Here is a 25,290-nt window from a genome sequence, read left to right as displayed (position 1 = left end):
CAGGGCCTCTGTCCCACTTTGTCTAGAAGTGGGGGGGGCGCCGGGCCCCCCCCAGGACCGCTCTGGGGAGAAGGGGGCCTCCCCTGGGACAAAGCCCGCTCGCCCCCGCTCCCGCCCCCCCAGGCAGGGAGTTGCTGCCCCGGGCGGGGAGGGGAGGGGAGGGGCTCCGCGGGGGCGTGGCCAGCCCGGCCCTTATAGGGCGCGCGGTCGGGCCGCCGCCGCCGCCGGCAGCTAGACCATGAGGGCCCCGCCGTGGCCGTGGCCGCTGCCCGCCCTGCTGCTGGCCCTCACGGCGCGCGGGGAGGCGGCGGACGCGCCCACCTACCCGTGGCGGGACGCGGAGACCGGGGAGTGGCTGGTGTGCGGCCAGTGCCCGCCGGGCACCTTCGTGCGGCGGCCTTGCGGCCCGGACAGCCCCACGACGTGCGACGCGTGCCCGCCGCGCCACTACACGCAGTTCTGGAACTACCTGGAGCGCTGCCGGTATTGCAACGTCTTCTGCGGGGAGCGCGAGGAGGAGGCGCGGCCGTGCGGGGCCACCCACAACCGCGTTTGCCGCTGTCGCCCCGGCTTCTTCGCGCATGCCGGCTTCTGCCTGGAGCACGCGCCCTGCCCGGCTGGCGCCGGCGTGGCGGCCCTCGGTGGGTGCGGGGGTGGGGGTCGCCCCGCCCGGCGAGGAGCACCCGGCTCTCCTGACCCCATCCTCCCTATCTCGTTCCCAGGCACCCCCAGCCAGAATACGCAGTGCCAGGCCTGCCCCCCGGGCACCTTCTCAGCCAACAGCTCGAGTTCGGAGCAGTGCCGACCCCACCGCAACTGCACGGCCCTGGGCCTGGCCGTCAACGTGCCGGGCTCCTCCTTCCACGACGCCCTGTGCACCAACTGCACGGGCTTCCCACTCGGCTCGCTGGAGCCGGGGGCGCCGGGTGAGCGGGGGGCGGGGGCGCGGCTGTCAGGCCCGCCCGAGGCCGGCCCTGGGGCGCAGGCCTTGCCTGGCTCTTGGGAAGGGCTTCCAGAAGCTTTGCGGGGTCAAGGGGGCCCGGAGCCTCGGGCGGTGGGGGGCGGGGGTGGCCCGGGGAGTGCACTCGGCTGAGGGCTGCGGCGCTGGCGGGTGATGCCGTGACCCACCTACCTTGGGAAACAAGGAGCAGAGGGTTGAAACGGCTCTGCGAGGTCGCGCTGCAGCGAAGGTGGCGGGTCCCTTGGCATCGCACCTCCCTCCCCGCGTTGGCCCCCCAGCCCCGCCCCCTCGCTGGCCGACTCTTCCGCGGATGCCCTGTCCCTCGGGCGCGGCTCGGTGGGCGAAGCCAGACGGGCAGGGATTCCTCCTCCAGCCCATCCTGCCCGGGGCCCAGACGGCCGCGCTCGGCCTGACCGACTCCCCCCCCCCCCCCCTCGCCTTCTGCAGGGACCGAGGAGTGCGAGCGCGCTGTCATCGACTTCGTAGCTTTCCAGGACTTGTCCTCCAAGAGGCTCCTGCGGCTGCAGCAGGCCCTCGCCGGCCCAGGGCCGCCGAGTCCGCCGCCGCCGAGGGAGGACCGCGCGGCCCTGCAGCTCAGGCTGCGGCGGCAGCTCACGGAACTCCGTGAGGCGCGGCCCGGGGCGCTGGTGGCGCGGCTGCTGCCGGCGCTGCGCACGGCCAGGCTGCCGGGGCTGGAGCGCGGAGTCCGCGCGCGCTTCCTCCGGGCGCGCTGAGCGCCCTCCTTGATTATTTATTCGCGCCCCGTCCCAGCGCCCCCTGTGCCGCATCGAAGGAGGCTTCTGCCCCGGCTCGGGCGGCGCTAACTTTATTTTTATAAAGCCGATTCGTAAAGGAGCGTGGAGTCTGGGGTGCGGCGGGCACACTTGGTGGGGGAACACCTGGGCGCCTCGGGGGGCCGCTCGCCCCTCCCTCCGGCAGCATCTGCACCGACCCTCGAGGAAGGGAGGGCCCTGGGGGACGGCGGGGCGAGGGCGGGCAGCCGGCTCCGGAGCCCTTCCCGCCGAGGGGCGCCGGCAGGGGGTAGGATGGACGGCGTGCCAGGCGTGCCCGGGGTGGCGGCGCCTCCCGCCGAGCCGCCCGGGGATTTCCCAGAAGGGGCCCGCCTCCGGGCCGGGCAGCGTGTCCCTGCGGCTTTCTGGGAAACGAGGCCTTTCCCTTCTGGGGCAGGGTCAGATAAGAGCTTGACTCATCAACGCCGGCCTCCCAGCCCTGGCAGCGCCCCCCCCCCACCCCCCCGCCAGCCCGGGAGCCCCCTGCCTGAGCCCCAGGGAGAGGCAGGGTCACAGCCCACTCCTGTGAGTCACCTCACCTGCAGCTGGTCCTCAGCCCCAGTCCTGACTCACCCCTTTCCCAACGCAGCCCAGGCCCCGCGTCGGGAGGGGGGGGCGCATCTGGGGGCTGTGACCCTCAGACACGAGGCCACCAGGCCCCTGTCATCACTCGCCTAGGCTCCCTGGGTGTTGCCCACACCCCTGGGCCCTGTGTGGGAGGGTCTCTGCTCCTGGGCAGAGGCCTGGAAAGGGTTTCTGACCCTCCCCCACCCCTTGGTGGGAAGAGGCCCAGCCCAGCCCCAGCCCAGGCTCCCAGCACCCCTGAGCTAGTAACTGGTCATGTAGGTGGGTGCCCACCCCCCCTCAAGACCACAGAGCTTTACCCTCCTGGAGGGGGAGTCGCAACCAGGTGGTAACCCCGCAAAGGGGGCACCTGCCCTCATAGGCAGATTGCTCCTGGCAGGGCTGAGGGCCAGGCCCCCCGCAAGCTGAGAGCAGCCCCCAGCCCCCCTCCAGAGGCAGAGGCTGAGGACACCCGTGGCCCCAGCAGACTCTTCCACAGGCACAAGGCTGGGGGCAGCCCTGGGAGCCGTACCCGACAACCTAGCAACCCCACTGCCCAGCAGGTTGCCACCATGGGCCCACCTGGGGCCCCTACCCTGGGCCTCAGGGTAGAGGCCAGGCCGGGTGCGGGTCAGGTGGTACCCTGCAGCGGCACCCGGCCTGGCCTCCTCAGGAGAAGCAGCCCCTGGATGCCTATGCTCTTTTGGACACAGAGGAAAGTTTGTCTTCGAGGAAACAAAGCAGGTGGAAAACCGAAGGGCAGGGCGTACCAGCCCCCAGGGTCGGCGGCGGTGCCGGCAGGAGCTCCTCCGGGCCTGGGCCGAGGCGCTACGTGATGTCCCGCTGCCGCGGCGGCCGGTGCACGTTCCGCACCACGCACTTCACCATCCACTCGATGCCCTCGCGCACCCCCTTGCTGTGGGGACAGCGGGCGTGAGGCGGGGCCGGCCGCGGCCCCCGACGCGCGGGCTCAGGCCCCCACTCACCCCGTGAGGGCCGAGCAGGCCTGGGTCAGGCAGTCGCGCCTGCCGATCTTGGAGATGCAATCGCTGAACGCGGTCTTGATGTCGGGGATGGAGAGGCAAGTCTGGGGGAGGCGAGGCGAGGCGGTCAGGAGAGGCGTGCCAAGCAGCGGGGCACCCTGGGGCTCCTCCGTCTGGGAGGGGCCCTGCCGGGTGAGTGGCCTCAGAGGCGCAGGTGGCAGGGGCGCAGCGGTGGGTGGACCACACCCGGTCTGAGAGGCGCCCTGGCAGCCATGACATGGGTGCTCCAGAGACAGGCCCAGGGACTGTCGCCGCACAGCCTTGGCCAGCTGAGCCCGGCCTCGGCAGGCAAGTTTCGTGACCAGTGGTTCGGGCGGGAGGGGGGGGGGAGGCTGACATGGCTTAAGAGCAGCAGACAAGTCAGGGTCAGTACCAGCCCCACCCTGGGGTCGCTCTGGGTGCCCAGCGGGAGGCTCCTGGCCCTGTGGGCGCAGAGGAGAGGGCACTGCCGCCCAGTGGCTTGAAGGCGCCAGGCAGCAGGAGGAGACCTCAGGCAGGCTCGGGGTGTCTGAGGAAGGCAGCGGCCCTCCTCTGGGACAGGGAGCCCTGTCCCCCGACGTGGGGGCTCACCTCAACGTCCTGCTTGTTGGCCAGCACCAGGATGGGGACACCGTCCAGCGCCTCGCTTGTGACCATCTTCTCTGGGGCGGGCGGAGAGGTGGCAGTGAACACCCACCCTGTCTACCTCTGCCCAGAGGGCCCCCGGTCCCTGCCTCCTGCTTCCCCTCCCGACCTGGCACGGCCCGGCCCGTGCCCACACTCAGCCCTGGCCACCGCACCCACCGAACGCGCGCTTGGACTCGCACAGCCTCTCCTCGTCCGTGGAGTCGATGACGTAGATGACGCCGTGGCACTCCGCGTAGTACTGGGCAGGAGCAGACAGGGTGCTGAGCCGTGGGCACCAGGCCGCTGCCCCGGGGGTGGGGCACAGAGGAGGTGCAGCCCCAGAGCCTTGGGTGGCGCTGGAAAGTCCACTTCAAGGCCCCTCCTGAGACCCGCCTGCCACCGCTGGCCTGACAGCGGCCCCGGAGGGAGGAGCTCTCGGTGCAGGCCTGGGGTGGGAGTGCAGGAGCAGGGTCCCTTGTGCCAGTAGGGACGGCAAGCCTGACGGGTGTGCCGCTGGCAAGCCACAGAAAAGCCACAGGAAGGCCGCCGAGGGGCGAGTCTAGCCCATTAAGGCAGCCATGTCCCCTGTGTGGGACGGCAGGGCCGGCGTCAGCGAGCTCCAGGCGCTGCGGGCTGGACTAGCACTGGGAGGGTGGTGGGCCCTGGGCCTTCTGACAGCCCCCAGCCCCAGGGTCAGGGTGTGCGGGGGTGAATGGCAGCACCCCGGCGGGAAAGACACACAGAGCAGGCGCCGGGCAAGTCTGCCTTCCACCCCAGTGAGACAGGGGCACAGAAACGCCCCGAAGCCTGACTGCTTCTTGGCTGCTCTGTCCCAGCCGGAAAGCCAGGGATCTGGACACCACCCCCCCCGCCCCCCGCAGGCCCCCGTCCAGTGCAAGACAAGCTGCCATGTGGGCAGCAGCACACAGCGTGAGCGGAGGGCAGCAGGCGGGGGTGAAGGTCGCCAGCCGTCTGCCAGAGGGGAATAAGCGGCCACCCGACATGATGCTGGTGCAGTGGTGCTGGGCAGCGCGGGGACAGGGCAGGCCCCAGACACTGCATCTGGGAGCCAGGGTGGGAGCAGAAGCCCAGCTTTCCACCCTCCCAGAGACTCGGTGGGGGCTGGCGTGTGGTCACCCCGTGGCCCCCCGCTCACCAGCCAAGTGGCAACCCCCCCACTGCCTCCCAGGCATGTCAGGCAGCCCCATCCATGGCCAGGGGCGACCACACCCTGTTGCTGGCAGCAGGCAGGGCACCCACTGCACTCGGAAGTTGGGGAGCATATGAGAAACTCAGGGTCCACCAGAGACGGCAGGCTCAACGATCAGGGCTCAGTCCCTCGTGATGAGGCCACGGGGCCAAAAGAAGTGGACAGAAGGGGGTCACAACCAGCCACCAAGCCAGCTTCTCCTTGGCAGAAGCCACCCCCAAGGCGGAGGAGAGAGAGGAGGGTGCGCCTGCCACGGGCTGTGGCCTCACTGCCTGACGGCGGGCAGTGCACCCAGTGCGTGGCCCGTGTTACCTCCTGCAGGACCCACTCTGACGCACCTTACCCTGTCACAGCTGCCCAGGGTGGCCCACTGTGGGGACCTGCCAAGGGAATGGAGTCCTGGCCAGCGTGGCCGGACGCGGGGCAGCTGCCCGAGATGCCCCTGCCGTGCCCAGTCCCGAGTCCCCGGCGCCCCCTGGTGCTGATCCCCAGGATATCCTGCACCCCAACCCCCACGGTAGCGTCTGCTCCGGAGACCCCGGCCTGTGACGGAACTTCAGGACCAGTTTTGCTCCCATGTGGGTCGAGGACTTGAACAAACAGCCCCTGGCTTGACTCCGCCTTGGTCCCACTTAAATGGCCTCAGAGGGCCTGTCAGTGACGTTCTGACCACGAGACGGAAACTGCCCTCTTGGATGGAAGGCAGGCTAGGGAGCACACCTCTGGGGGACGAGGAAAAAGGGACTGGGCACCTGCTGCGGGCGTCAAACCAGAAATCAGGTCCTGAGCACCCGGCCACCAGCCAGTGTTGGGATGGGCGCGTCTGCGCCCCAGCACTGGGCTGCGCCACACCCTGGGTGGGTGTCCCCTGGGCGGGGCTGAGGGAAGAGGCCCATTCTGTCCTCTCTGCTGGATCCACTGACTTGGCCTCGGGCTGTGTGGGGAGGAGAGCCCCATGTGGAGGTCGGAGGAAGGACTCAGACCTCCATCAAAAGCGGAGGTGGCTGCTGTGGGCCTTGGAGGACACGTCCCCTGCGGGAGCACAGGTCCTGAGCCGGAACACATGGCAACTCAGGCCCCGGCGCCGAGGCCGAGCACCACACTGGCGCTGTGTCTTCCCCACGTCTGCCCCGCGGCCATCCTCTGTCTCGTCCTGTGGTGAGTAGCCACAACATCGCTAAGCCTGGAACCCAGCATGTCCCTGTTCTCGGGACAGCGCCCTGGGCACTGGGACAGCACAGGGCGGCTCAGGGCCCAAGCTGCTGACCGCAAGGAGAGAAGGGGAGCCCAGGAAAGGCAGGGAGAGACCGAGGTGGCCTGGGAGGGACGGTGCGAGAGGCAGGCCGGGAGCCTGTGTGGCCACCCCCCTCTTACCTTGTCCCACAAAGACTGCAGCTCTTCCTGCCCCCCTAGGTCCCAGAACATGAGGCGAGCCTTGCCCACGTCCACTGTGCCGACTGGGCGAGAAGAAAACAGGAGAGGCTGTGGCCTTGGTCCCTGACACCCCACCTCCCAGCCCTCCTGGGAAGGGGCTCTCTGGTGCTCTGCCTGCCTGCAGGCCTGTGGCCATCACAGCACCCTCAGGGGTCTGCCCGCCAAGCCCGCAGCCCCCAAGGAACCCCCTTACTGTTTAGACCCACGGTGGTGGTGATTTTGGACAGACTCATCCCCTTGTAGTTCTTGTTGAAGCGGGTTTTTGACTGCTCCAAGAAGGTCTGCGGGGAGAGGGAGAGAGAGGCAGGAGAGAGGAGCTGGAATGGTTTTCAGGCCTGTTTCTCGAGTTTCCCTCCTTGGGCCTATTCCTTTAAGACAAAGCAAAACAGCACACCGTTTTGCTATCAAGGCAGCCGGTGCCAGCCGTCCCCCGGTCTTAGAGGGGGTTGGGATCTTTGGACAACACGCAGCTAAATGCGTGATACCAAAAGTACCACGTTCGGGGCGGGGGGCGCGGGGCGCTGACGGCACGTACCGTTTTCCCGGCATTGTCCAGACCCAGGATCAGGATGCAGTACTCGTCCTTTTGAAACATGTACTTATACAGGCCGGACAGCAGCGTGTACATTCTGCGCGGAGACCAGCGATCGGTCACCGGCGATCCGACCCGCACCCCGCCTCCCCGAGCGGCACAAGGATCTGTTGGCCTGCTGTCCGCTCAGACCCGGAGCCCCGGGCCCTGCCGACCCGCCTCCCCTCTGCCCGGCACTGCCGCCGGCGCCTCCGCAGCTGCTCCCGACCCGGCCGGCGCTGCCGGCACTCTCGCTCCCACGTCCGGCCTCCCTCCGGGCTTCGCTCCGCCCAGGTCTCCTCGACGGCCCTGGGCCAAGACGGCCGCAGGCGCCCCTCAGAGGAGGACGCGTGGGGGCGGGCGGCGGCCCCGAGTGGCCGTGCGGCGCCGCCGGCCCGCCCCGGCCTACCTGCGCCCGCCCGCCCGCTCGCCCGGGCCGCCAAGCCGGGGAGACGCCGGAGTCGGGGAGCCGCCAGGGCACCGGAGCTGCGACGCCTGACCCGCCGACCCCGCGCCGACCCTGCGGTGACCCCGCGCGGCGCCCGACGGGACGCGGGCCGGCCACTCGGGGAGGGGCGGAACCGTCCCGGCGGCCCCCGCGCCAAGCACTTCCGGCGGTGGCGGCGCGAGGGCGGAAGTGCCTGTCGGCTGCGAGGGCGGAAGCGGGCGCGGGGCCGCTGGGGCCGCCGAGGCCGCCGGGCCGTCTGTGGCGGCGGCCGGGAGACCGTGCGGAGGAGGGCCCGGCCGGAGCGAGAGGGTCTGGGGCGACGCGGCCCTGCGAGGTGACGGGCTGAGCCGGGGCGGGGGTGCGCGGGGCGTGGGCCGGGGCACCCGGCTGAGGCGCAGAGACCTCGGAAGAGCCTACGGCAGCGCCCCGGGGCGCCTGAGAATGGAGCTGCGGCCGTGGGGCCGAGGCCAAGAGCCGGCTCTCGCTCGCCGGGTCGGAGCTGGAAACCTCTCTTGGCCCAGACGGGAGGGGGCAGCTCACGGTTCCGCGGGCCGACCGCCCAGGGCCAGCCTCGCGGCGGTGGCCGGTCCCAGGCTCATTTGGCTTCTCTTCCCCGCAGCTCTGGCCCCCACGCCTCCCCTGGGAGGACCCAGAACACCCACCCCACCCCCGCGGCCCGGCCGAGAAACCAGCCCCTCCTGGCAGGATGGACGAGGAGAGCCTGCAGGCCGCCCTCCGGACTTATGACGCGCAGTTGCGGCAGGTGGAACTGGCCCTGGGCGCCGGCCTGGATCCCTCGGAGCTGGCGGACCTGCGCCAGCTGCAGGGGGACCTGAAGGAGCTGATCGAGCTCACTGAGGCCAGCCTGGTGTCTGTCAGGAAGAGCAAGCTGCTGGCCACGCTGGACGGAGAGCACCCAGCCCCGGAAGATGCGGAGTACATGGCTTTCCAGAAGGCCATCGCCGAGGTGGTGGAGGTGCCAGCAGCGCCCCGGGCCGAATTGGAGACTGTTCCTAAGGACGAGGCAGGGCCAGATCCCTCGGAGCCTGGAGAGGAGGAAGAGGGGGAGGACGAGGAAGACGCGGCTGAGCTGAGTGGGAGGAAGGTGAACGCCCCCTACTACAGCCCGTGGGGCACCCTGGAGTATCACAACGCCATGATCGTGGGCACAGAGCAGGCGGAGGACGGCGCCCCGGGCGTGCGGGTGCTCTATCTGTATCCCACTCACAAGTCCCTGAAGCCCTGCCCTTTCTTCTTGGAGGGGAAGTGCCGTTTCCAGGAGAACTGCAGGTAAAGCCTTGCCTCCCCCTGCGGCCTCTGGGGTTGCGGCCTCTGGGGTGGGGGGGTTTGCGCTCAGGGTCGGGGTTGGCCCGCTGTGTTTCGGAGTTTTGTCCTTCGTCGCCCAGCAGGGTGCTAACGAGAAGAGCTCTTTGGGGGCCAGGGGGTTCTTGCAGCAGATGCTCTCCTTCAGCTGTTTGCTCAGATTTTCGGGGTACGTCAGGAAGTGCGGATGGTGAAAAGAATCCCCCCCCCCCGCACCAGTTTTTATTCTTCAAAGGGAGACTTCTGAAGATTGCTTATGTTATGGAAATTGTCGAGCATCCAGGACGTTGAAAGAGGTAGAACAACCGTCCACCCCCCGACTTCTGGGGTTTTGTGGACTGTCAGTATTTTGCCAATCTTGTTTCACCTGTTCCTAGACTGTTTTAAAGCAGATTGTAGAGGAGTTCCCGTCGTGGCGCAGTGGTTAATGGATCTGACTAGGAAGCATGAGGCTGCAGGTTCGATCCCTGGCCTTGCTCACTGGGTTAAGGATCTGGCGTTGCCGTGAGCTGTGGTGTAGGTCACAGACGCGGCTCGGATCCCCCGTTGCTGTGGCTCTGGCGTAGGCTGGCGGCTACAGCTCCAATTAGACCCCTAGCCTGGGAACCTCCATATGCTGCGGGGAGCAGCCCTACAAAAGGCAGAAAGACAAAAAAAAAAAAAAAAGCAAATTGTGGAACTTACCGGGGTTTTCATCTCCGTGTTCTTCAGGATGCACTCATCTAACTGCTGAATGTCTTCTAAGGACGTGAGAAACTGTCATTGTCACGCCTACCGAGTTTAAGACAATAACCTTTTCACACCCCAGTCTCCTCAGTCGCTGTGGCTATGTTGTCATCTCCTTAAGCGTGAAACTTTTAACCTGCCGCTCCACTTTATCCTCGCGAAGGATTCACGGAGATGGCTACAAGACAACTTCCTCTTGCAGCCGAGAGTCCCGTGTGACTCTCTCTAGCCGTTCGGTTCTCTTATGTCTTCGTGGCTTCCTTCTGGGCCCAGAGGCATTCGGCACGCTTCCCCCTTTTCCTTTGTCCTCGAAGCCCTGTGAACGTGGACTGGACGTAAAGAAAAGGGCACAAATCGTAAGCCTCCCTGAGCCCTGCACATGCGTGTCCCCAGCAGACAGGGCAGGGGGCAGAGGAGTAAGCGCCCGCATCTTGTCTGCCCCTGGCCCCTCGGGAGGGTCTGCGCGTCCACGTGCTGCTCCCTCTGGGCAGGCGCTGTTTCACACACAGCACCTCGCCTGGCACAGATGCCGTGGGTCCCGTGGCCTCGGTGGTCGCTTGGCCTCACAGGAGCAGCCTGCGATGTCAGCGCTAGGCTCGTCCCACGCAGCCTGCAGGCGCCCCTGCCACCACCGGGTCTGCATTTACTTTGCGTTTCTTTTTGAAACTTACTGAAAATTTTCTTTTAAAAATAAAAGGCAAAAATAAAATAAAATAAAACAGGTAACATCGAAGCATCCTTTGACCCACCGCTCTGCCACAGTCCCTTCCCCCTCCGGGAGTCTCGTTATCACAAACTTGGCACGACTGTCTGTGGCGGGTACAAGTCCTTTGCAGACACAAATGTCTGTAAAGAGTGCAGCTTGCTTGCTTGCTTCTTTCTTTCTTTCTTCTTTGGTCTTTTTACGTGCGCACCTGGGGCACATGGAGGTTCCCAGGCTGGGGTCAAATCAGAGCTACAACCGCCGACCTACGCCACAGCCACAGCCACGCAGGATCTGAGCTTCGTCTGCGATCTACACCACAGCTCACGGCCACACCGGCTCCTTAACCCACTGAGCGAGGCCGGGGCGGGAACCTGTGTCCTCGTGGATACTAGATTACTGGATACATGGGTTAAGTCAGGTTCTTAGTCCACCGTGGGGACGCCCCTTCCCCTCTCTGGACCTCCTCCGACGGTTTCACTGGTGAAGGAACAGACCCTTACACCGCCATGGAAACCCTGGCACGTGCCAGCATGTTCCCGTTTTCTGCCAGCTGCTGGCTGGGTCCAGGGACTTGATCACCCGCAGGCTCCCTACCTGTGTAGGCCTCCAGGTGCTCTTCGCACCTCCTTCCTCCCGTGATGTCAGCTGCTCAGGAAGCTCAACACTGGGATGCACTGATTGAGCGTGGGTCGCCAAAAGAGATTGTGGAATTCCCTCAGTTCCTTTTCATTTACCAGCCGGAACGTTCTGGAGAGGTGCCTTTCCTCATTGACAATTTGGCCACCTAGTGGTGTGGTTCATCTAGAAAAGACAGGATAAGGCCGGTTTTCTCTTTTGTTTACCTGATTTCCAAGATAAGGAATGGTTCCCTTTCACCCTGAGAAGATGATAAACTAGCTTTTATTTTACCTTTAAAATTCTTTAGCTATTAAGTATATTTAATGTCCTTACGGATGAAGGGATTTACATACTGTTTGATAAACCTCAGCAGTCCCTTCAGTTTCTGGTCTCTGTTGAAACTCCGGTTGTCCTCCCCTGGGCGAGTGGGAGGCCCTTCAGGTGGGCTCCCTCCCACACCCTTTCGGCGTGGCCCTGGGAGGGAGGGTGTCACAGCCATGCCCACCCCTGAAGGCAGCCAAGACTCCAGGAAGCCCTGGGTGCTCCAAACGGGAGCTGGTACTTCAGGGCCCGCAGGGCTTGGCGCCCGGAGGGCTGCTTGGCCTTGATCCTGTCAGCACACAGCTGGGAAACACAGGTGGCCACACCCTGGTGTCCGCGGAAGGGTGTGTACACACGAGTTTCAGGGACAGACGCCTCGTGAATTCAGACTGATGTTTTCCCTGCAGGCTAAGGACGGCAGAGGTTTGGGGGTCTGGGCTGGGCCCACTGCACGAGAAGGTTCCCAGGCCGGGGGTGGAACCCGAGCCGCTGCAGTGACAGAGCCTGATCTGTAAGCCAGTGCGCCAGGAGGACTGCAGGACGGCGGTGTTTCTACTTAATCTTTTTGGGGCCACATCAGTGCTTCCTTCTCTACCCCGGGATTCTGGTTCTCAGGGGCCCAGGGAATCGACGTGTTTTATCCTAGCTTACACGCCCAGGACCCTCCGAACGACAGTCCTCACTCTTGAGTCGGGACGACTGGCAAGTTTGAGAAACGCGTTTCCGCACGCGGCCCCCACTCCCCCCGCTGGTTTCAGGATGGCGCGAGACCTACTGTCAGGCCTTAGGATGGCTACAGGCCACCCCCTTAGTCTCAGCCTTCCTTCTAGAAGGAGCGCTGCGTGTCATGCTCACCACCAGCCCATCTCTTGGGGTCTTTGGAGTCTGACTCACTTTCTGGGAGGCTCCTCGGGAAGGACTCAGAGGAATGAGGTGTCCTGAGCCCTGGCCTGTTGCCTAGCGGTCTGTGTCTTTTATACTTCAGGAGCAGTCTCGTTGACTCCAAGATGCTCGGCTCACGCTACTTTCCTTGACTGTTCCGTTGTGCCATAAAACATGGTTGGAAAGTTTGGTTTTTCCCCCTTGTGGATCACGTGTTGAGGCCCCGTTTCGTTCTTTGAATGCACGTGTCTGGTTTCCCACCGCCATTCGTTGAAAAACCTTCCCTTTCCCCCCTGAGTCGTCGTGACACCCTTGTTGAAAACCGGCCGGTTGTGCGTGAGGGTTTGTTTTCGGGTCTCGTCTGCCCCGTTGAGCCACGCGTCTGTCTGTGCCCGTCGGCACTGTTTGGGTGACTGTACCTTTGTGGTGAGTTTCCGGGTCAGGACGTGCACAGCCCTCTGCCACTCCCTCTTCCTAAGGTCGTCCTGGGCATTCAGGGTTGTCCTTTGCGGTTCCCTGGGAGTTTTAAAATCAGCTTGTCCGTCTCTGGGTAAAAGATGGGTGGAATTGTGGTAGGAACTGCACTGAGTATGTACGTCAGCTTGGAGGGTGTCGCCGTCCTAACAGTCTTAGGTCGGCTAATTTTGAAGGTGGGGTCTCCTTCCAGCTATGTAAGTCTTTGATTTCTTTGCAGCGGTGTTGTGTGGTCCACAGCTCTGGTTGTATATACTTCTGAGTATTTTATTCCTTTGACGCCGTCGTGAATGAAATCAGTGTCACCTTTAGACTGTTTACTGCTAGTGTGTTTAAACGCCACTGACTTTTATTTGTTGATCTTGCATCCCTAACGTTGCCAAGTTCATTGACTCGTAGGGTTTTTTGTGGATTATTTAGGTCTTTCTCTTTTTCTTGCTTTCTTTTGGATAAAGGAGAAAAAGATAGCTTTACTGCTTTGCCAGGCAAAGGGGGCCCTGGCAGGCCAACCCTTTAAAGCCCGCGTGTCCTGTTTAGGATTTTCTTTTCTTTTCTTTTCTTTTTTTGTCTTTTGTCTTTTGTTGTTGTTGTTGTTGTTGTTGTTGTTGCTATTTCTTTGGGCCGCTTCCGCGGCATATGGAGGTTCCCAGGCGAGGGGTCGAATTGGAGCTGTAGCCACCGGCCTACGCCAGAGCCACAGCAACGCGGGATCCGAGCCGCGTCTGCAACCTACACCACAGCGCACGGTAACGCCGGATCGTCAACCCACTGAGCAAGGGCAGGGACCGAACCCGCAACCTCATGGTTCCTAGTCGGGTTCGTTAACCACTGCGCCACGACGGGAACTCCCCTGTTTAGGATTTTCTATGTGTGCAACCGTGTCATTGAGAAAATAGGGAGTTTTGCTTCTTCCCTTCCAGGTGGGGTGGTTTTTATTTCCCTTCTTGTTAAATTGCTTCCAGTACTGTATTGAATGAGATCAGCAAGAGCAGCCGTCCTTGTCCTGCTCCTGCGCCTAGGGAAGCACCCAGGTTTTCACCACTGGGTGTGATGGCAGCTGTGGGTTCCCCACAGACGCTGTTTATCAGGCTGAGGGAGTTCCCTCTACCCGTGGCTTGCGGAGTGTTTTCGTCATGCGAGGGTGTCGGGGTTTTCGGTTGGTGTGATGGGGTGTTTCTTCGCTGCCTTCTGCTCGGGCGCCGTCTCCTTGGATGGGTTGCCCACGTTGAACCCCCCTGGCGTTCCCGGGCTAAACCACGCTGCGCCCTGGTGTAGAACCCTTCTAAACACTGCTTTTCTGGCTCCAGTTTTTCCTTATTCTGGAGTGTGGCGTGGCGAGTATAGTGGGGGGCCGTTGGGGGGTCGGGTTTGGGGAACCCATCTTTAACGCTGTCCTCGTGAACGAAAGCCGTCCGCTGTCCGTCGTCCCTCTTCTCCCGACTGGGTGGTGAGACGCCTCGGTCCCGCCCGAGGTGCAGGCGCGAGGGGGCCTCTTCCCAGCGGTGCGCCCACCCCCCCACCCCCCGCCCCGGGTCGCCCGGCCTCCCACGCTCGCCCTTCACCCCACGGCTGGAAATCTGGGTTATTTCCGAGTCTTTCCTGTTGCTGAAGGTCCTTGTGGCCAAATCTTTGGAACTCTCGTCGTTGTCACTACGATGACGAGGATGCTGAGTTACGGCCACACCCACGGCCCAGGGACGGAGCCCAAGCCACAGCTGCAGCGGAGCCGCTGCAGTCGGATTCGGGAGCTCCTGCACTGCAGTGGCAACGCCTCACTGTTATTTCGTGGGGCCGCTTCTTAGAAGCACTTGCCCGGTTAAGGAAGCTGCCGAATTTTAGGGCTTCTCGCGTTCCTGAGGATTCTTGCAGAGAGGTTTGTTAGGGGGTCTGGGGTGTGCAGGGGCCAAACGCACCCTGGGTTTAGGCCTCTTTCCTCAGATGAACAGGGCTTTTCACCCACAGCGTCCCCTGCAGTACACATGGGGCCTGGTCTCACAGCTGCTGGTGCCGCTTGATCGTTGGCAGTGCCCCGGGTGCCTGAGGACAGTCAGGTGTGAGAAGGAACCGAATCCTGCCCGGGAGGCATCTGAGGCCAGCTTTGTGCCCCCCGGGAGATGACAAAAATGCCTTCTTTTCCTCACCTTTCTCACCACGGATCCCCGCCCAGCAGCTGGCGCCCCGTCCTGGAGCGGATGCCCTCGAGGCTTAGAAGGGCTTCTTCCCGAGACGGTGGCGGCTCGGAGGAGATGTGGGTGGTTCCTTCGTGTCGCGATTGGGCAGAGTGAAAGGTCGCCGCACTCTGTCCTCACACCTCCTCCTCCTCCCTCTGTCCTGGTGTCCACTTGGTTTCACGGACGCCTATAAGCCAGGGCAGCCCTGTGCGCACACGCGGACACACGCACCTTGATCGCCCGTTAGTGTCTGGGCTCCGTGTCTGCCAGGAGGCCGTGGGGGCAGGTGGTTCTGATCACAGGGTGTCTGCCAGCCCCCTCGTGGCGCTAGCCCGGAGGCTGGGGAATGGCTCCCAACACCTGGCCCCTGGGGTACCCGGGTCTGTCCTGAGAGTGGGAGCCTGGAACCTGTGCATGTGTGTGCACACACGCGTGTGCATATGTGCCACGGGTGTGTGCGTGTGCACACAGGTGTATTGCTGTGTGTGTGCGCATGCACATCTATGCATGTATGTGTGTGTGTTGTGTGCACATGCATGTTGCACGGTTGTGTGCACATCTGTATGCACGTGCGTAGAGGTGCACTTGTGCATGTGTGTGAGAGTGTGCACGTGTGTGCTGTGCATGTGTATCTTGTGTGGGTATGTGCACGTATGCCTGTACACATGTTGGCGTTTACACGCGTGTGCACACGTGTGCCTGGGTTTGTGCATGCGTGCATTTGTATGTGCCTGTGCTCAGTGTGTGGGCATGTTCGGGCACGTGCGATCTGTGCACATGCATGTGGCTGCACTTGTTCCCCTGGCCATCCCTCTCTTCCGGGCAGCGCCCAGACATGTCGACTGGCCTCTCATGGGCCCTGGCGGCCCGTTTCTGAGTCCACACTCCGCGTTCCCCTCCGCAGGTTCTCCCACGGGCAGGTGGTCTCTTTGGACGAGCTGCGCCCTTTCCAGGACCCGGACCTGAGCTCCCTGCAGGCCGGCTCTGCGTGTCTGGCCAAGCAGCAGGATGGCCTCTGGTACCCAGCACGGATCACTGGTGAGGCTTTCCAGGGGCCTCCCTGATGGGGCCTTTCCTGGGAAGCCCTTGCACATGTCACATGTTAGTCCAGGGTGACCCCTCCTGTCGTTGGGCATTGGGACCCCACTCCATGCCCAGGAGGAGCAAGGCCACCCTTGGCCTCATCCCCACCCTGTTCCCAATGTCCAGTGTGGCTCCTACCACGAGTCAAAGCCGCTGACCTGCTGCCTTTGTGCCCCTCCAGATGTGGACAATGGCTACTACACGGTCAAGTTTGACTCTCTGCTGTTGAAAGAGGCCGTGGTGGAAGGGGACAGCATCCTACCCCCACTGCGCACGGAGCCCACGGGGTCCTCTGACTCAGACAACAGCGACGCGGATGACCCCAGCTATGCGCGAGGTGTGGCTGCGGCTCGGGGCCCCGGAGCGGGGAGGTGGGGTGGGACTGCGTTGGCGGGAGGAAAGCCCCGCAGGCAGGCGTGGGGGGCGGTGAGAGAGCGTGGGACGGGCCTGGGGCAGGTCCGAAGCCCCACAGACGCAGAAGCCCAGAACGCATGGGATCCCACACGAGCCACGGGGGCAGGGGGCGCACAGGAAGGGACCGGCATGCGTGGAGCACAGAGGGCGCTCTTTCAGGGCCTGGGTGCCTGGAGGGTAGAGGAGGGGCTGTGTGCAAGCAGCCGGGGGCGGGAGAGTTTCCGGAAGGAGGCCTGGCTGGCAGTGTTGGGCGCTGCCCAGGGTCGGAGTGTCTCTGGGGGAACCTGTTGTCCGAGGGAGGGAGGAGGACTGAGCTGACAGGCGCTCTCTGTGCTGCGGAGGCAGTGCTTGCCTCCTGCGACGTCAGGAGAGGGGTCCCCAGGTGACCAGGTTGTGGCCCTGAGGCATGGAGCGGGCTGGGCTCTGCCTTTTGTTCCCACTGCCACAGCCCTGGGCCACCAGCCGCAGGGAGCCAGAGGGGCCGGGGTCTCGGCCCTGGCCAGAGCCGGGCTCTGGGGCTAACCTTGGCTGGAGCCTGGGGTGCTCTGCATCCAGCTGGGCCAAATCACTGCCCTCTGATGCCCGCAGTGGTAGAGCCCAGTGCTGCCAGCCCCGGGACCTGCAGCCCCGCCTTCGCCGGCTGGGAAGTGCACACTCGGGGCATCGGCTCCAAACTCCTCGCCAAGATGGGCTACGAGCTCGGCAAGGGTGAGTGTCCGCCCCGGGAGGTGAGGGGCTCCTGCCGCGCAGCCTGGGCTCCAGCAGCAGTGCCAGCCCCCTGTACCCCCCAGGTCTGGGCCGGCAGGCGGAGGGCCGGGTGGAGCCCATCCACGCCGTGGTGCTGCCGCGAGGGAAGTCGCTGGACCAGTGTGCAGAGATCCTGCAGAAGCGGAGCCAGGGCGGCCAGGCTGGCGCCAGCAGACCCCCGAAGCGCCGGGGCAGTGGGAGTGGGCCTGGGGGCCGCCCACCCCCCCGGAGCGTGTTCGACTTCCTGAACGAGAAGCTGCAGGGCAGGGCCCCGGGAGCGCTGGAGGCTGGGGCAGCCCCCCCGGGGAGGAGGCGCGGCAAGGAGGTGTACCACGCCAGCAAGAGTGCCAGGCGGGCCCTGAGCCTGCGGCTCCTCCAGACCGAGGAGAGGATCGAGCAGACCCAGCGCGCCATCCGCGGCATCCAGGAGGCCCTGGCCCGAAACACCGGCCGGTACGTGTGGCCCGCGCTGGGCGCCCAGCCCGCAGGCCGGGGGCGAGAGCGTGCCCTGGCTCGAGGGCGGGTTGGAGGGTGACCAGCTGCAGCGCTGAACGGCGGGTCCCCCTCTAGGCACAACGTGACGGCGGCCCAGCTGCAGGAGAAGTTGGCAGGGGCCCAGCGGCAGCTGGGGCAGCTCCGGGCCCAGGAGGCCGGCCTGCAGCGGGAGCAGAGCCAGGCGGACACCCACAAGAAAATGACCGAGTTCTAGAGCCCTGCGCGCCTCCACGGCTCCCACTGCCCCGGGAGAGCGGCTGTCATGCGGCAGCTGGGACTCCGCAAGAAGAGGAGCCGGCGCGCCCCCAGGCCAGACCCCTGGCGGCCTTCTTGCCAGCCGAGGGCAGGTTGTGCACACTGCCGAGTGGAGCCAGGGCTGCCTGTTGAGCCCACCTGTGTGTCTTGGGGAGTCTCCTTAGCAGGGACATTAAAGTGACTTTGTCGGAGTGTCTTTCAGTGGAGGCTCAGCTGGCTGTGGGGTCTCTGGGGAGAGGGGGCACTGTGCCGGGTCACGGGGCTGGGCTGGAGGGTCCTGAGGGAGGGTGCTGCCCCCGCCCAGAGGCAGGCGACCCCGACTGGCGTTCTCGCTGCTCCTGATGGGGCCCTGCCAGCGGCTCTGAGGCGGGTCAGAGCCTACGGTGTCCCCCGTGTTGCCTGGTGCCCACATATGGGCAGAGCCTGGTGCCGCCGTGTGGGGCTCTGGGGTGCCCTTCGTGAGGCAGAAGGACCCTTGGGGTGTGGGGGTGGGTCTGGGAGCCTGGGTGCAGCCGTCCATACTTGTCTCCGACACACACCCATCTCCTTGTGGGTGGAGATGTGACAGGCTCACAGCACCCCCCCCCCCCACCAGGGCCGCAGCGGGTGGGTGACGCGCAGTGGTGGCTGCAGCCCCAGCAGCTGCAGCAGGGGGTTGAGCCTGTGTGGGGAGATGCAGCCAGGCGCCCAGGCAGGAAGTGAGCCGGGCGGAGGGCTACACAAAGGTGCTGTGCCTCACGGTGCCTGCGCTGCCTGCTGCCCTGGACCGCGGAGGAGGCACCCACACTCCGGCCTCAGTAAGTGCCTGCTCTGACCTCCAGCCTGGCCTGGGCCCCAGTGCCCAGATCGGGGCAGACTGGCCACCTCCAGAGACACCCCCCGGCTCAGGCTGCTGGACTGAACGGCTGTGCTGCATGGGGTGCCCCCCACCCAAAGCAGCTCTGCTAAGACTACAGGAAGCAGACGCCCAGCGACAGGCAGGGACGGCTGGTGGGAGGGGTGGAGAGCCGGGAGAGGTGGAGTTGGATGAGCAGCAGCCAAAGCAGCCCCGGGGCCAGCCATCCCCCCCCCGCCCCGCGCCCCCGCAGCTTTCTGTCCCCTCGTAGTGGACGGTTGGGGGCGTCTCCTGAGCCAGGAGCCAGGCCCAGACAGGACATGGCAGCAGGTGAGCCTGTGGCTTGTAGCTCACCAGACTGGAACCTCCCAGTGTCAGGTTTGAGCTGCAGGGACCACGGCAGGGCCTTGGCCAGGTCACAACTGGCCTGCCCCTCCTCATCGGCCATGCCCTGCCTCACTTGTCAGGTACCCACGGGGCAGGCAGAACACACTCACACCAGGAGCCCCCTGGCAGGGGCAGAAGCGGGGCACTGAGGCTGCATCCCCTCGGCCTCCGTAGGAGGGAGGGGCTGCCAAGCCCTGGGGTTTCCTGTGTGCTGAGTCAGAGCGCCCGAGGGGGATGGGGCCGTGGCAGCAGGAGGTGCAGAAGTGGGGCTGCCAGTGGGTGCCCGGTCCCTCGGCTGCAACAGCCTGATCTCTGCCCCCAGGCCTGTCCACGGCTTTGCAGGATGAGGCCACAGGGGTCCTCAGCCTCTCCTGCCCTCTGGGTCCTGGGGTGCCTCACCCTGCTCCTCTGGCTGTGGGTGCTGTGCACAGCCTGCCACAGGTACGTCGGTCCTGGCCTGGGTGGGTCCTGGCTCAGTTCTGCAGCCAGAAAGGGCGGGACTCCAGGCCGGCCCAGCACGCCTCCCTGTGGGCCTCGGGCTGGAGGCTGCCGCCTCTGACCTGCATCTCTGCCTCCCTGAGCCAATGATTCTCTTGCACCCAGGAGGCGGGCAGGGAGGCAGGTGTCCAGGCTGCAGGGCATGCAGGGCGGTGGGATGCCAGCGAAAGCGGTGAGTGCCAGGTATCCCCAAGGCCATGCTGGGGCTGGCAGGGGACTAACCAGCCGCCCTTGCCCCCAGTCACTGCTGAGACCACCCCACCTCTGCTCCCTCAGCAAGTCAGACACTAGACTGCACGAGCTGTGCCGAGGTCAGCCCTGCAGCAGAGGTGAGCCAGTGGCGGGGGCAGCGTCCTTGGTGGAGGGCAGGCCTCCTTGGACCCCCGAGTAACTTCTGCCCTGACCCTGACCCCCACCCTCAGCCCCGCGGCCTGCCAGCGTGGATCTCCTGTGCCCACAATGGCTGGAGGTGTCCAGAGGCATGACCAGGCCCCCAGAAGCCTTCTCAGTCCAGGAGCTGCCGGCAGCCGTGCCCTTCACCGACCCCGAGGCCACTTATTCCAACGTGGGGCTGGCTGTGATCCCCAGGGCCAGACTGGCATTCGGCTCTGGGGTGTGGGCAGGGGCACACAGCTGTGCCAGGCTGGGGCCTGAGGCCAGACCGGCGGCGTCTGAGTATGCCTGCATCCAGAAGCTCAAGGGGACAGGCCGGGTCCCCCAGGGCCTGGGGCAGGGGCGTACTGAGGTCATCCCAGCCAATCAGGTAAAGTGAAGGGGGTGGTGGTGGTGGTGGGGGGAATGCCTGGCAGAGTGGCTGGTCTGACCCTTCCCTGGTGGGCTTCCTCTCTCCAGGTGGACAGCCTGTACTCCAAGGTCAGCAAGCCTAAAAGGAGGGACCCCGGACCTGCCTCAGACCAGCCAGACCCCAAGGGTGGGGGCACAGTTTTAGCTCTGGGGGGTGACCTGGCCTATGAGGCCCTCCCACCAAAGAGCGTGGGTGTGAACAGGAGCTTCCTGGAAAACGTGTATGAGAGCATCCAGGAGATGGGGGGCCCTGGAGCCTCCAAGCTCGAGCTCTTGGCAGGAGGGGCCATAGGCCGGCCATGGAGACCCCCTGCTTCCTGTCTACTCCTGCCGGGGCGGGGGAGGGGAGCCTCCCTCGCCGGCTCCGTGAACTCCCTGCCTCCAGAGCGGGGTGCACCCCCGACTTCTCCCACACACACAGCGGCCGGCACGGGTTCCAGAGAGCAGGGCTGCCAGCCTGGTCCTGGCTGCCACAGCCTTTCCAGGGCAGCGTCTCAATAAACCCCCGGCTCCCGGAGCCGCAACACCGCCGAGCCTCGGCTGGCTCTTCTTGAAAGCCTGGGGGCTGGGGGCGTGTCTGGAAGGAGTGAAAACCACCCGCTTGGAAACGGCTCCCTCCCACGGAGCCGGCCCGGTGCCTGGGCCCCCGTCAGCTCGGGCTGCCGGCTAGTCGGGCTCAGAAGACCGAGTGGGTAGGGAGGCAAGTCCTGAGGGGCGAGTCCCCACGCTGAGTGGGCCCTCGGGCGGTGGGCTGGCCCGCACGGTGGCCGCCCTAGAGGGGGACCTGGACCCTGAACACCAACGAGGGCTCCGCCACCCAGCCCTGGAGTTACGTAAGGGGTGAGGGAGGTGGGCAGTCGTGCGTTAAAGAATAACCTGCTCCCGGGAAGCCCGCCAAGTAGGCACGGCCCCCTCCCGGATCCGGCAGCTCGCGCAGGAGCACCCGGAGAGGAAGGCGGCCCGCGCGGGCGACAGGGGAGCGCGGGCAGCGGGAGACGGGCCCCCTCCCGGGCCGGCGCGGGAGCAGCCAGCGCGGGAGCGGCGGGCCTGGGGCGGGGCGGGCCTGGGGCGGGGCCGCGGGGCGGGCCAATGGGCGCGCGGTGGGGCCGGCCGGGGGCGGAGCCTCAGGCCGCGCAGAGGGGGCGGGGCCGGCCGGCAGCCTCCGGGCGGCGCGGCGCGGGCGGTGGCCGATCCAGGGCGGGGGTCGGCGGCCCGGCCAGCCCGGCCCGGCCCGGCCCGGGGCCGCGTCCCAAGCGTCCGCCCTCGCCGCTGCAGGCTCGGTGCCCGGCCGGCCGGCCATGGAGGCCACGCGCCCCCCGGCGCCCGGTCCTGGCTACGGGCGCCCCTCGCTCCGCGCCGCCGGCCGGGACCCTACGGCCGCACCCGTGTCGGTGCCCGCGCCGCCGCAGGTACCGGGCGCGGGACACCGACAAAGTTCCCGCTACGAAGATGGCGTCGGGCTGCACGAACTTTGGGCCCCGGGGCGGGGCGGGCGGGGGCGGCGCATCGCCGCGCGTGTCCGTGGGTCCGGCGGGGCTGGGCCGGCGCCCGGAGCGCTTCCCGCCGCGGCGGCCGGGGGCGGGGCCGGGGGCGGGGCCGCACCGGCCGCCGCCGGTTTGGGGGCGGGCACCAGCGGGTCGGGGTGGGGGCGGGGGCGGGGACCGGGCCGCTGCTCCCGCTGAGCCGGCCGCGTCCGCAGGGCCCCGCCTCGGAGTTCGCGCTGCCGCAGGAGCCGAAGCCGCGGGCCGCGGACCTCGGGGCCCCGGGGGCGGGAGCAGGGACGGCGGGGCCCCCGGCGCCGTCGGCGCACATCCCGGTGCCAGCGCATAGGTGAGCTGGGGCCGCGAGCCAGGCCGAGGTGGGCGTGTGCACACGTGCGCCTGTGTGTGCAGAGGTGGTGGGTGGGACCCGGGCTGGAGCCTTCTCGACCCTAGCCCTGCAGGCGGCCTGGTGGAGGGCAGGTCAGGGTCCTGAAGTGGGTTTCCGTCCCCACCTTCCTGCTCTCCCGCCCTGCAGGAGTCGAGCAGAAATGACACTGTATTAGTAACCCTTGTTCCCCCCCCCCCCCCCCGCACCCTGGGGGCCAGAGCGCAGAACTGGGAGGGGGCGGCTGTCAGTCTGTGCAGAAGACCGATCCGCTCAGCCGGTGTGGAATCAACTGTCCAGCAATCCCCCAGCCTCTGATGGCCAGCTCCCTGGCCCTGCTTGCGGGGAAACCTTCCCAGGAGCCTGACACCCCACGGTGGCTGTGAAAGCAGGGGTGGGCTCTGGCGCGGCCCCGCTGGGGCCTGGGGGGCCCACTTATGCCTGGAGCCCAGTCTCCCCTGGCTGCTGCCGACTGCCGGCTGCTCCCGCCCTCCCAGGCCTGGCGCTAGGCCCACAGCTGCTGTTGCACAACCCTGGTTAATGTGTGACTGGGGGGAGGGCTGGGGCTAGCCGGGCCTGGCCCCACCGGTGGGGCCTCCCTCAGACCCCTGTCCAGCACCAGGGTCTGAAGAAGCCTTGGTGGAACAAAGTCCAGCCTGCAGAGAAGCCAGGTTTGGGGAAGCCCCCAGGCCAGGCCTGTTCCTGGTGGTTCCTGGGGATTTGGGGCTCGGCAACCCGAGCTGGGGGTGGGGCTGGGCCTCCTGCCCAGCTCCCGGAGTGAGGGAGCCTGGTGCGTACACGTGCCCTGGCCTGCACGTGTGCCGGTCCAGGGGCGGGGCCTGGAGTACTTCCTGGGCCCCAGCTGCACCCCACCCTCATCTCCTCCAGAGCCCCCCCAGGAAAAGCCCGGCCGGACGAGGTCATGGCCGCTGCAGCCCTGACAAGCCTGTCTACCTGCCCTCTCCTGCTAGGATCCCCGGCTGTAGCCTTCAGCACAGGTGAGGCTTAGAGGCCTGGCTTGGGTGGGGGTGGCGGAGGGGCCAGGACCACTATCCCTGCAGGATCCCACAAGCTGCCAAGCCCCTGTGGGGCAAGCAGAGCCCCCTCCCCTGGACTGCCATCTTCTCAATGCATCTCTTGAGGCCTAAAGAGGACCTCGGGACCCTGTGGCCCCCACCGAGGCCAGAGGTGCGTGTCCCAGGCCTGCAGCTCTCCGTGACCTGTCCGCCTCCCCCTGCCAGCCAGGTGTTTCCCCCACAGAGCACTCTTCTGTTTTTCCTGCTCTGCCAGCTCCTCCTGGCCTCTGCCTCCTCCAAGAGCTTCTCTGCCCATGGAGCTCACCTGTGGATAGGTGAACAGGTGGAGGCTCCGCGTTAGGGGACTCGCAGCCGGCGAATTCCGCCACGTGGCCGGGCCCCCCCGAAAGTGCTGATGCCGGAGCTGGTCTGTGTCCGCAGAGCCCAGCCTGGAGCCCTGGAAGGAGGCACTGGCGCGGCCGCTGGGCGGCAGCAGCAGCAGCAGCAGCAGCAGCGGCGGCGGCGGGGACTGGGGCTGGGACCTGGCCAGCGACCAGTCCTCTCCATCCACCCCATCGCCCCCACTGCCCCCTGAGGCAGCCCACTTCCTGTTTGGGGAGCCTGCTCTGAGGAAGAGGAAGGTGAGCGGGGAGCAGCCCTCGGGCCCGGAGGACACAGGGGGTGGAGCCTGACCCCAGCCCTTGTCGCCCAGAGCTCGCTGCAGGTCCTGTTCCAGTGTCTGTGGAAGCGCTGCGGGAAGGTGCTGAGCACGGCCTCCGGGATGCAGAGACACATCCGCCTGGTGCACCTGGGGTGCGGCAGGGCCAGCGCAGGCTGGGGGCTGCGGGCGGGGGGCCAGGGGCGCCAGACGGGCCTCCGCTTCAGCTCCCGCCTGCCTCCCTCCTCGGGGTGTCCCCAGCAGGCGGCAGGCAGAGCCGGAGCAGAGCGATGGCGAGGAGGACTTCTACTACACGGAGCTGGACGTGGGTGTGGACTCGCTGACCGCGGGGCTGTCCAGCCTGAGCCCGGTGTCACCCAGCACCTGTGTGCCACCCGCCTTCCCCTGCCTGGCGCTGCCGGAGCCCCCCGCCCTGCCCCGCCTGCTGCGCCCGCTGGCCCTGCCCCCACCCCCGGTGCTCAGCGCCTCGGCGCCCCCCCAGGTGTGCCACAGTGACCACGCCTACCAGGTGGGTGAGGCCCCCGGACGCGGCGGCCAGGGCCAGGTCTCGGGGCAGCCCAGAGGGGCATGAGGCCACAGCTGTGTCTCCTCTCAGGGCTGCCTGGCACCCGCCCACCTGGAGCCACGGCCGGCCACGGTCAGGGCCTGCGCGCCAGCCCTGCCCGCCAAGCTTGGTCCAACCCCGAGGTGCGTGTGTATAGAGGGGCCGGGCCGGGACCGGGCAGGGAGGGTCCCAGCCTGATAGCACCCCGTGCCCCCCCCACCCCCACCCCAGGAAGCCCCGAGGGGATGCCAAGAAGTGCCGGAAGGTGTATGGCATGGAGCGCCGGGACCTCTGGTGCAGGGCCTGCCGCTGGAAGAAGGCCTGCCGGCGCTTCCTGGACTGAGCCCGCCGCCCGCCCGGGGCCTCGCCCGCTTGCAGGCTCTTCTCTTGGATGGGAGTCCACACCACTCAAAGTGCCTCTGAAGAAACCAGCCTTTTGCACTAAAGCCAAACCTCACTGCTGTCCCCTTGGCCTGGGGTCCCCAGGGGTGGCTGCCCCCGCCTGTCGGCCCCGGACTTGTCAGGGGTGTGATGGGCCCCGCTTCGGGGCCACAAGGGGTTGTCCTCGATGCACTTTGAGGGGCGTCAGGGAGGGGCACCCCCGCCTGACATTTGAGGCCGGGGTGGCATTCGTACCGTGTTTGCGAAGCTCAGGTGTCTCACGTCTGGGCCGAACCAGGCGAGGAGTAAAATTAAAGATTTGGGGTTTTTCCAAAAGCCATGTCTGTCTTCTGGGAGGGACCCCACCCTAGGCGGGGGTCCTGGGGGGGCAGACCGGAGGCCGGCAGAGGGCGGAGGGGGTGGTCCCTCTGGCCACC

The 25,290-nt window shown here is 66.2% G+C and overlaps 5 protein-coding genes across 11 annotated transcripts; 4 read left to right on the top strand and 1 right to left on the bottom strand.

The window, feature by feature from the left end:
• The first annotated feature begins 6 nt into the window (after positions 1-6).
• Positions 7-1,816, top strand: TNFRSF6B (TNF receptor superfamily member 6b). The gene is made up of 3 exons (XM_047770636.1): positions 7-641; positions 723-926; positions 1,409-1,816. The coding sequence occupies exons 1-3, from the start codon at positions 239-241 to the stop codon at positions 1,693-1,695; spliced, it is 894 nt and encodes a 297-aa protein (XP_047626592.1). The 5' UTR covers positions 7-238; the 3' UTR covers positions 1,696-1,816.
• ARFRP1 (ADP ribosylation factor related protein 1) lies at positions 1,772-7,745 on the bottom strand. Of its 2 annotated transcripts, none has more exons than XM_047770637.1 (8): positions 7,590-7,745; positions 7,145-7,238; positions 6,803-6,890; positions 6,550-6,632; positions 4,143-4,224; positions 3,930-4,000; positions 3,303-3,403; positions 1,772-3,232 (listed from the first exon to the last, which is right to left on the bottom strand). In XM_047770637.1, exons 2-8 carry the CDS (start codon positions 7,235-7,237, stop codon positions 3,145-3,147), a joined length of 606 nt encoding a protein of 201 aa, XP_047626593.1. In that variant the 5' UTR covers position 7,238; positions 7,590-7,745; the 3' UTR covers positions 1,772-3,144. The 2 variants fall into 2 exon arrangements, 1 of the variants encoding a protein (XP_047626593.1); XR_007133774.1 differs by having other exon boundaries at positions 3,214-3,232; positions 3,930-3,995.
• Positions 7,746-7,815: 70 nt separating this feature from the next.
• On the top strand, positions 7,816-18,044 carry ZGPAT (zinc finger CCCH-type and G-patch domain containing). Of its 3 annotated transcripts, none has more exons than XM_047770629.1 (7): positions 7,816-7,952; positions 8,246-8,918; positions 15,754-15,887; positions 16,114-16,269; positions 16,935-17,054; positions 17,138-17,546; positions 17,664-18,044. In XM_047770629.1, the coding sequence occupies exons 2-7, from the start codon at positions 8,335-8,337 to the stop codon at positions 17,800-17,802; spliced, it is 1,542 nt and encodes a 513-aa protein (XP_047626585.1). In that variant the 5' UTR covers positions 7,816-7,952; positions 8,246-8,334; the 3' UTR covers positions 17,803-18,044. The 3 variants fall into 3 exon arrangements, with proteins under 3 accessions (XP_047626585.1, XP_047626584.1, XP_047626586.1); XM_047770628.1 differs by having other exon boundaries at positions 7,816-7,962; positions 8,248-8,918; XM_047770630.1 differs by having other exon boundaries at positions 7,842-7,937; positions 8,248-8,918.
• A 53-nt stretch (positions 18,045-18,097) lies between these two features.
• LIME1 (Lck interacting transmembrane adaptor 1) lies at positions 18,098-20,895 on the top strand. Of its 3 annotated transcripts, none has more exons than XM_047770631.1 (5): positions 18,098-18,640; positions 19,388-19,506; positions 19,805-19,892; positions 19,986-20,326; positions 20,416-20,895. In XM_047770631.1, the coding sequence occupies exons 1-5, from the start codon at positions 18,517-18,519 to the stop codon at positions 20,866-20,868; spliced, it is 1,125 nt and encodes a 374-aa protein (XP_047626587.1). In that variant the 5' UTR covers positions 18,098-18,516; the 3' UTR covers positions 20,869-20,895. The 3 variants fall into 3 exon arrangements, with proteins under 3 accessions (XP_047626587.1, XP_047626588.1, XP_047626589.1); XM_047770632.1 differs by having other exon boundaries at positions 18,582-18,640; positions 19,669-19,892; XM_047770633.1 differs by adding an exon at positions 19,669-19,735 and having other exon boundaries at positions 18,605-19,506.
• Positions 20,896-21,605: 710 nt separating this feature from the next.
• SLC2A4RG (SLC2A4 regulator) lies at positions 21,606-25,189 on the top strand. 2 transcript variants are annotated; one of them, XM_047770615.1, is made up of 8 exons: positions 21,606-21,776; positions 22,067-22,197; positions 23,122-23,231; positions 23,691-23,890; positions 23,962-24,062; positions 24,169-24,436; positions 24,524-24,615; positions 24,704-25,189. In XM_047770615.1, exons 1-8 carry the CDS (start codon positions 21,666-21,668, stop codon positions 24,813-24,815), a joined length of 1,125 nt encoding a protein of 374 aa, XP_047626571.1. In that variant the 5' UTR covers positions 21,606-21,665; the 3' UTR covers positions 24,816-25,189. The 2 variants fall into 2 exon arrangements, with proteins under 2 accessions (XP_047626571.1, XP_047626572.1); XM_047770616.1 differs by having other exon boundaries at positions 21,612-21,776; positions 24,172-24,436.
• Positions 25,190-25,290: the final 101 nt, after the last annotated feature.

This window comes from Phacochoerus africanus, chromosome 3 (assembly GCF_016906955.1).
Source record: "Phacochoerus africanus isolate WHEZ1 chromosome 3, ROS_Pafr_v1, whole genome shotgun sequence".
Taxonomy (NCBI): Eukaryota; Metazoa; Chordata; class Mammalia; order Artiodactyla; family Suidae; genus Phacochoerus; species Phacochoerus africanus.
The sequence above is the reverse complement of the archived record's forward strand: the minus strand, read 5'-3'. Positions and strand labels throughout refer to the sequence as shown.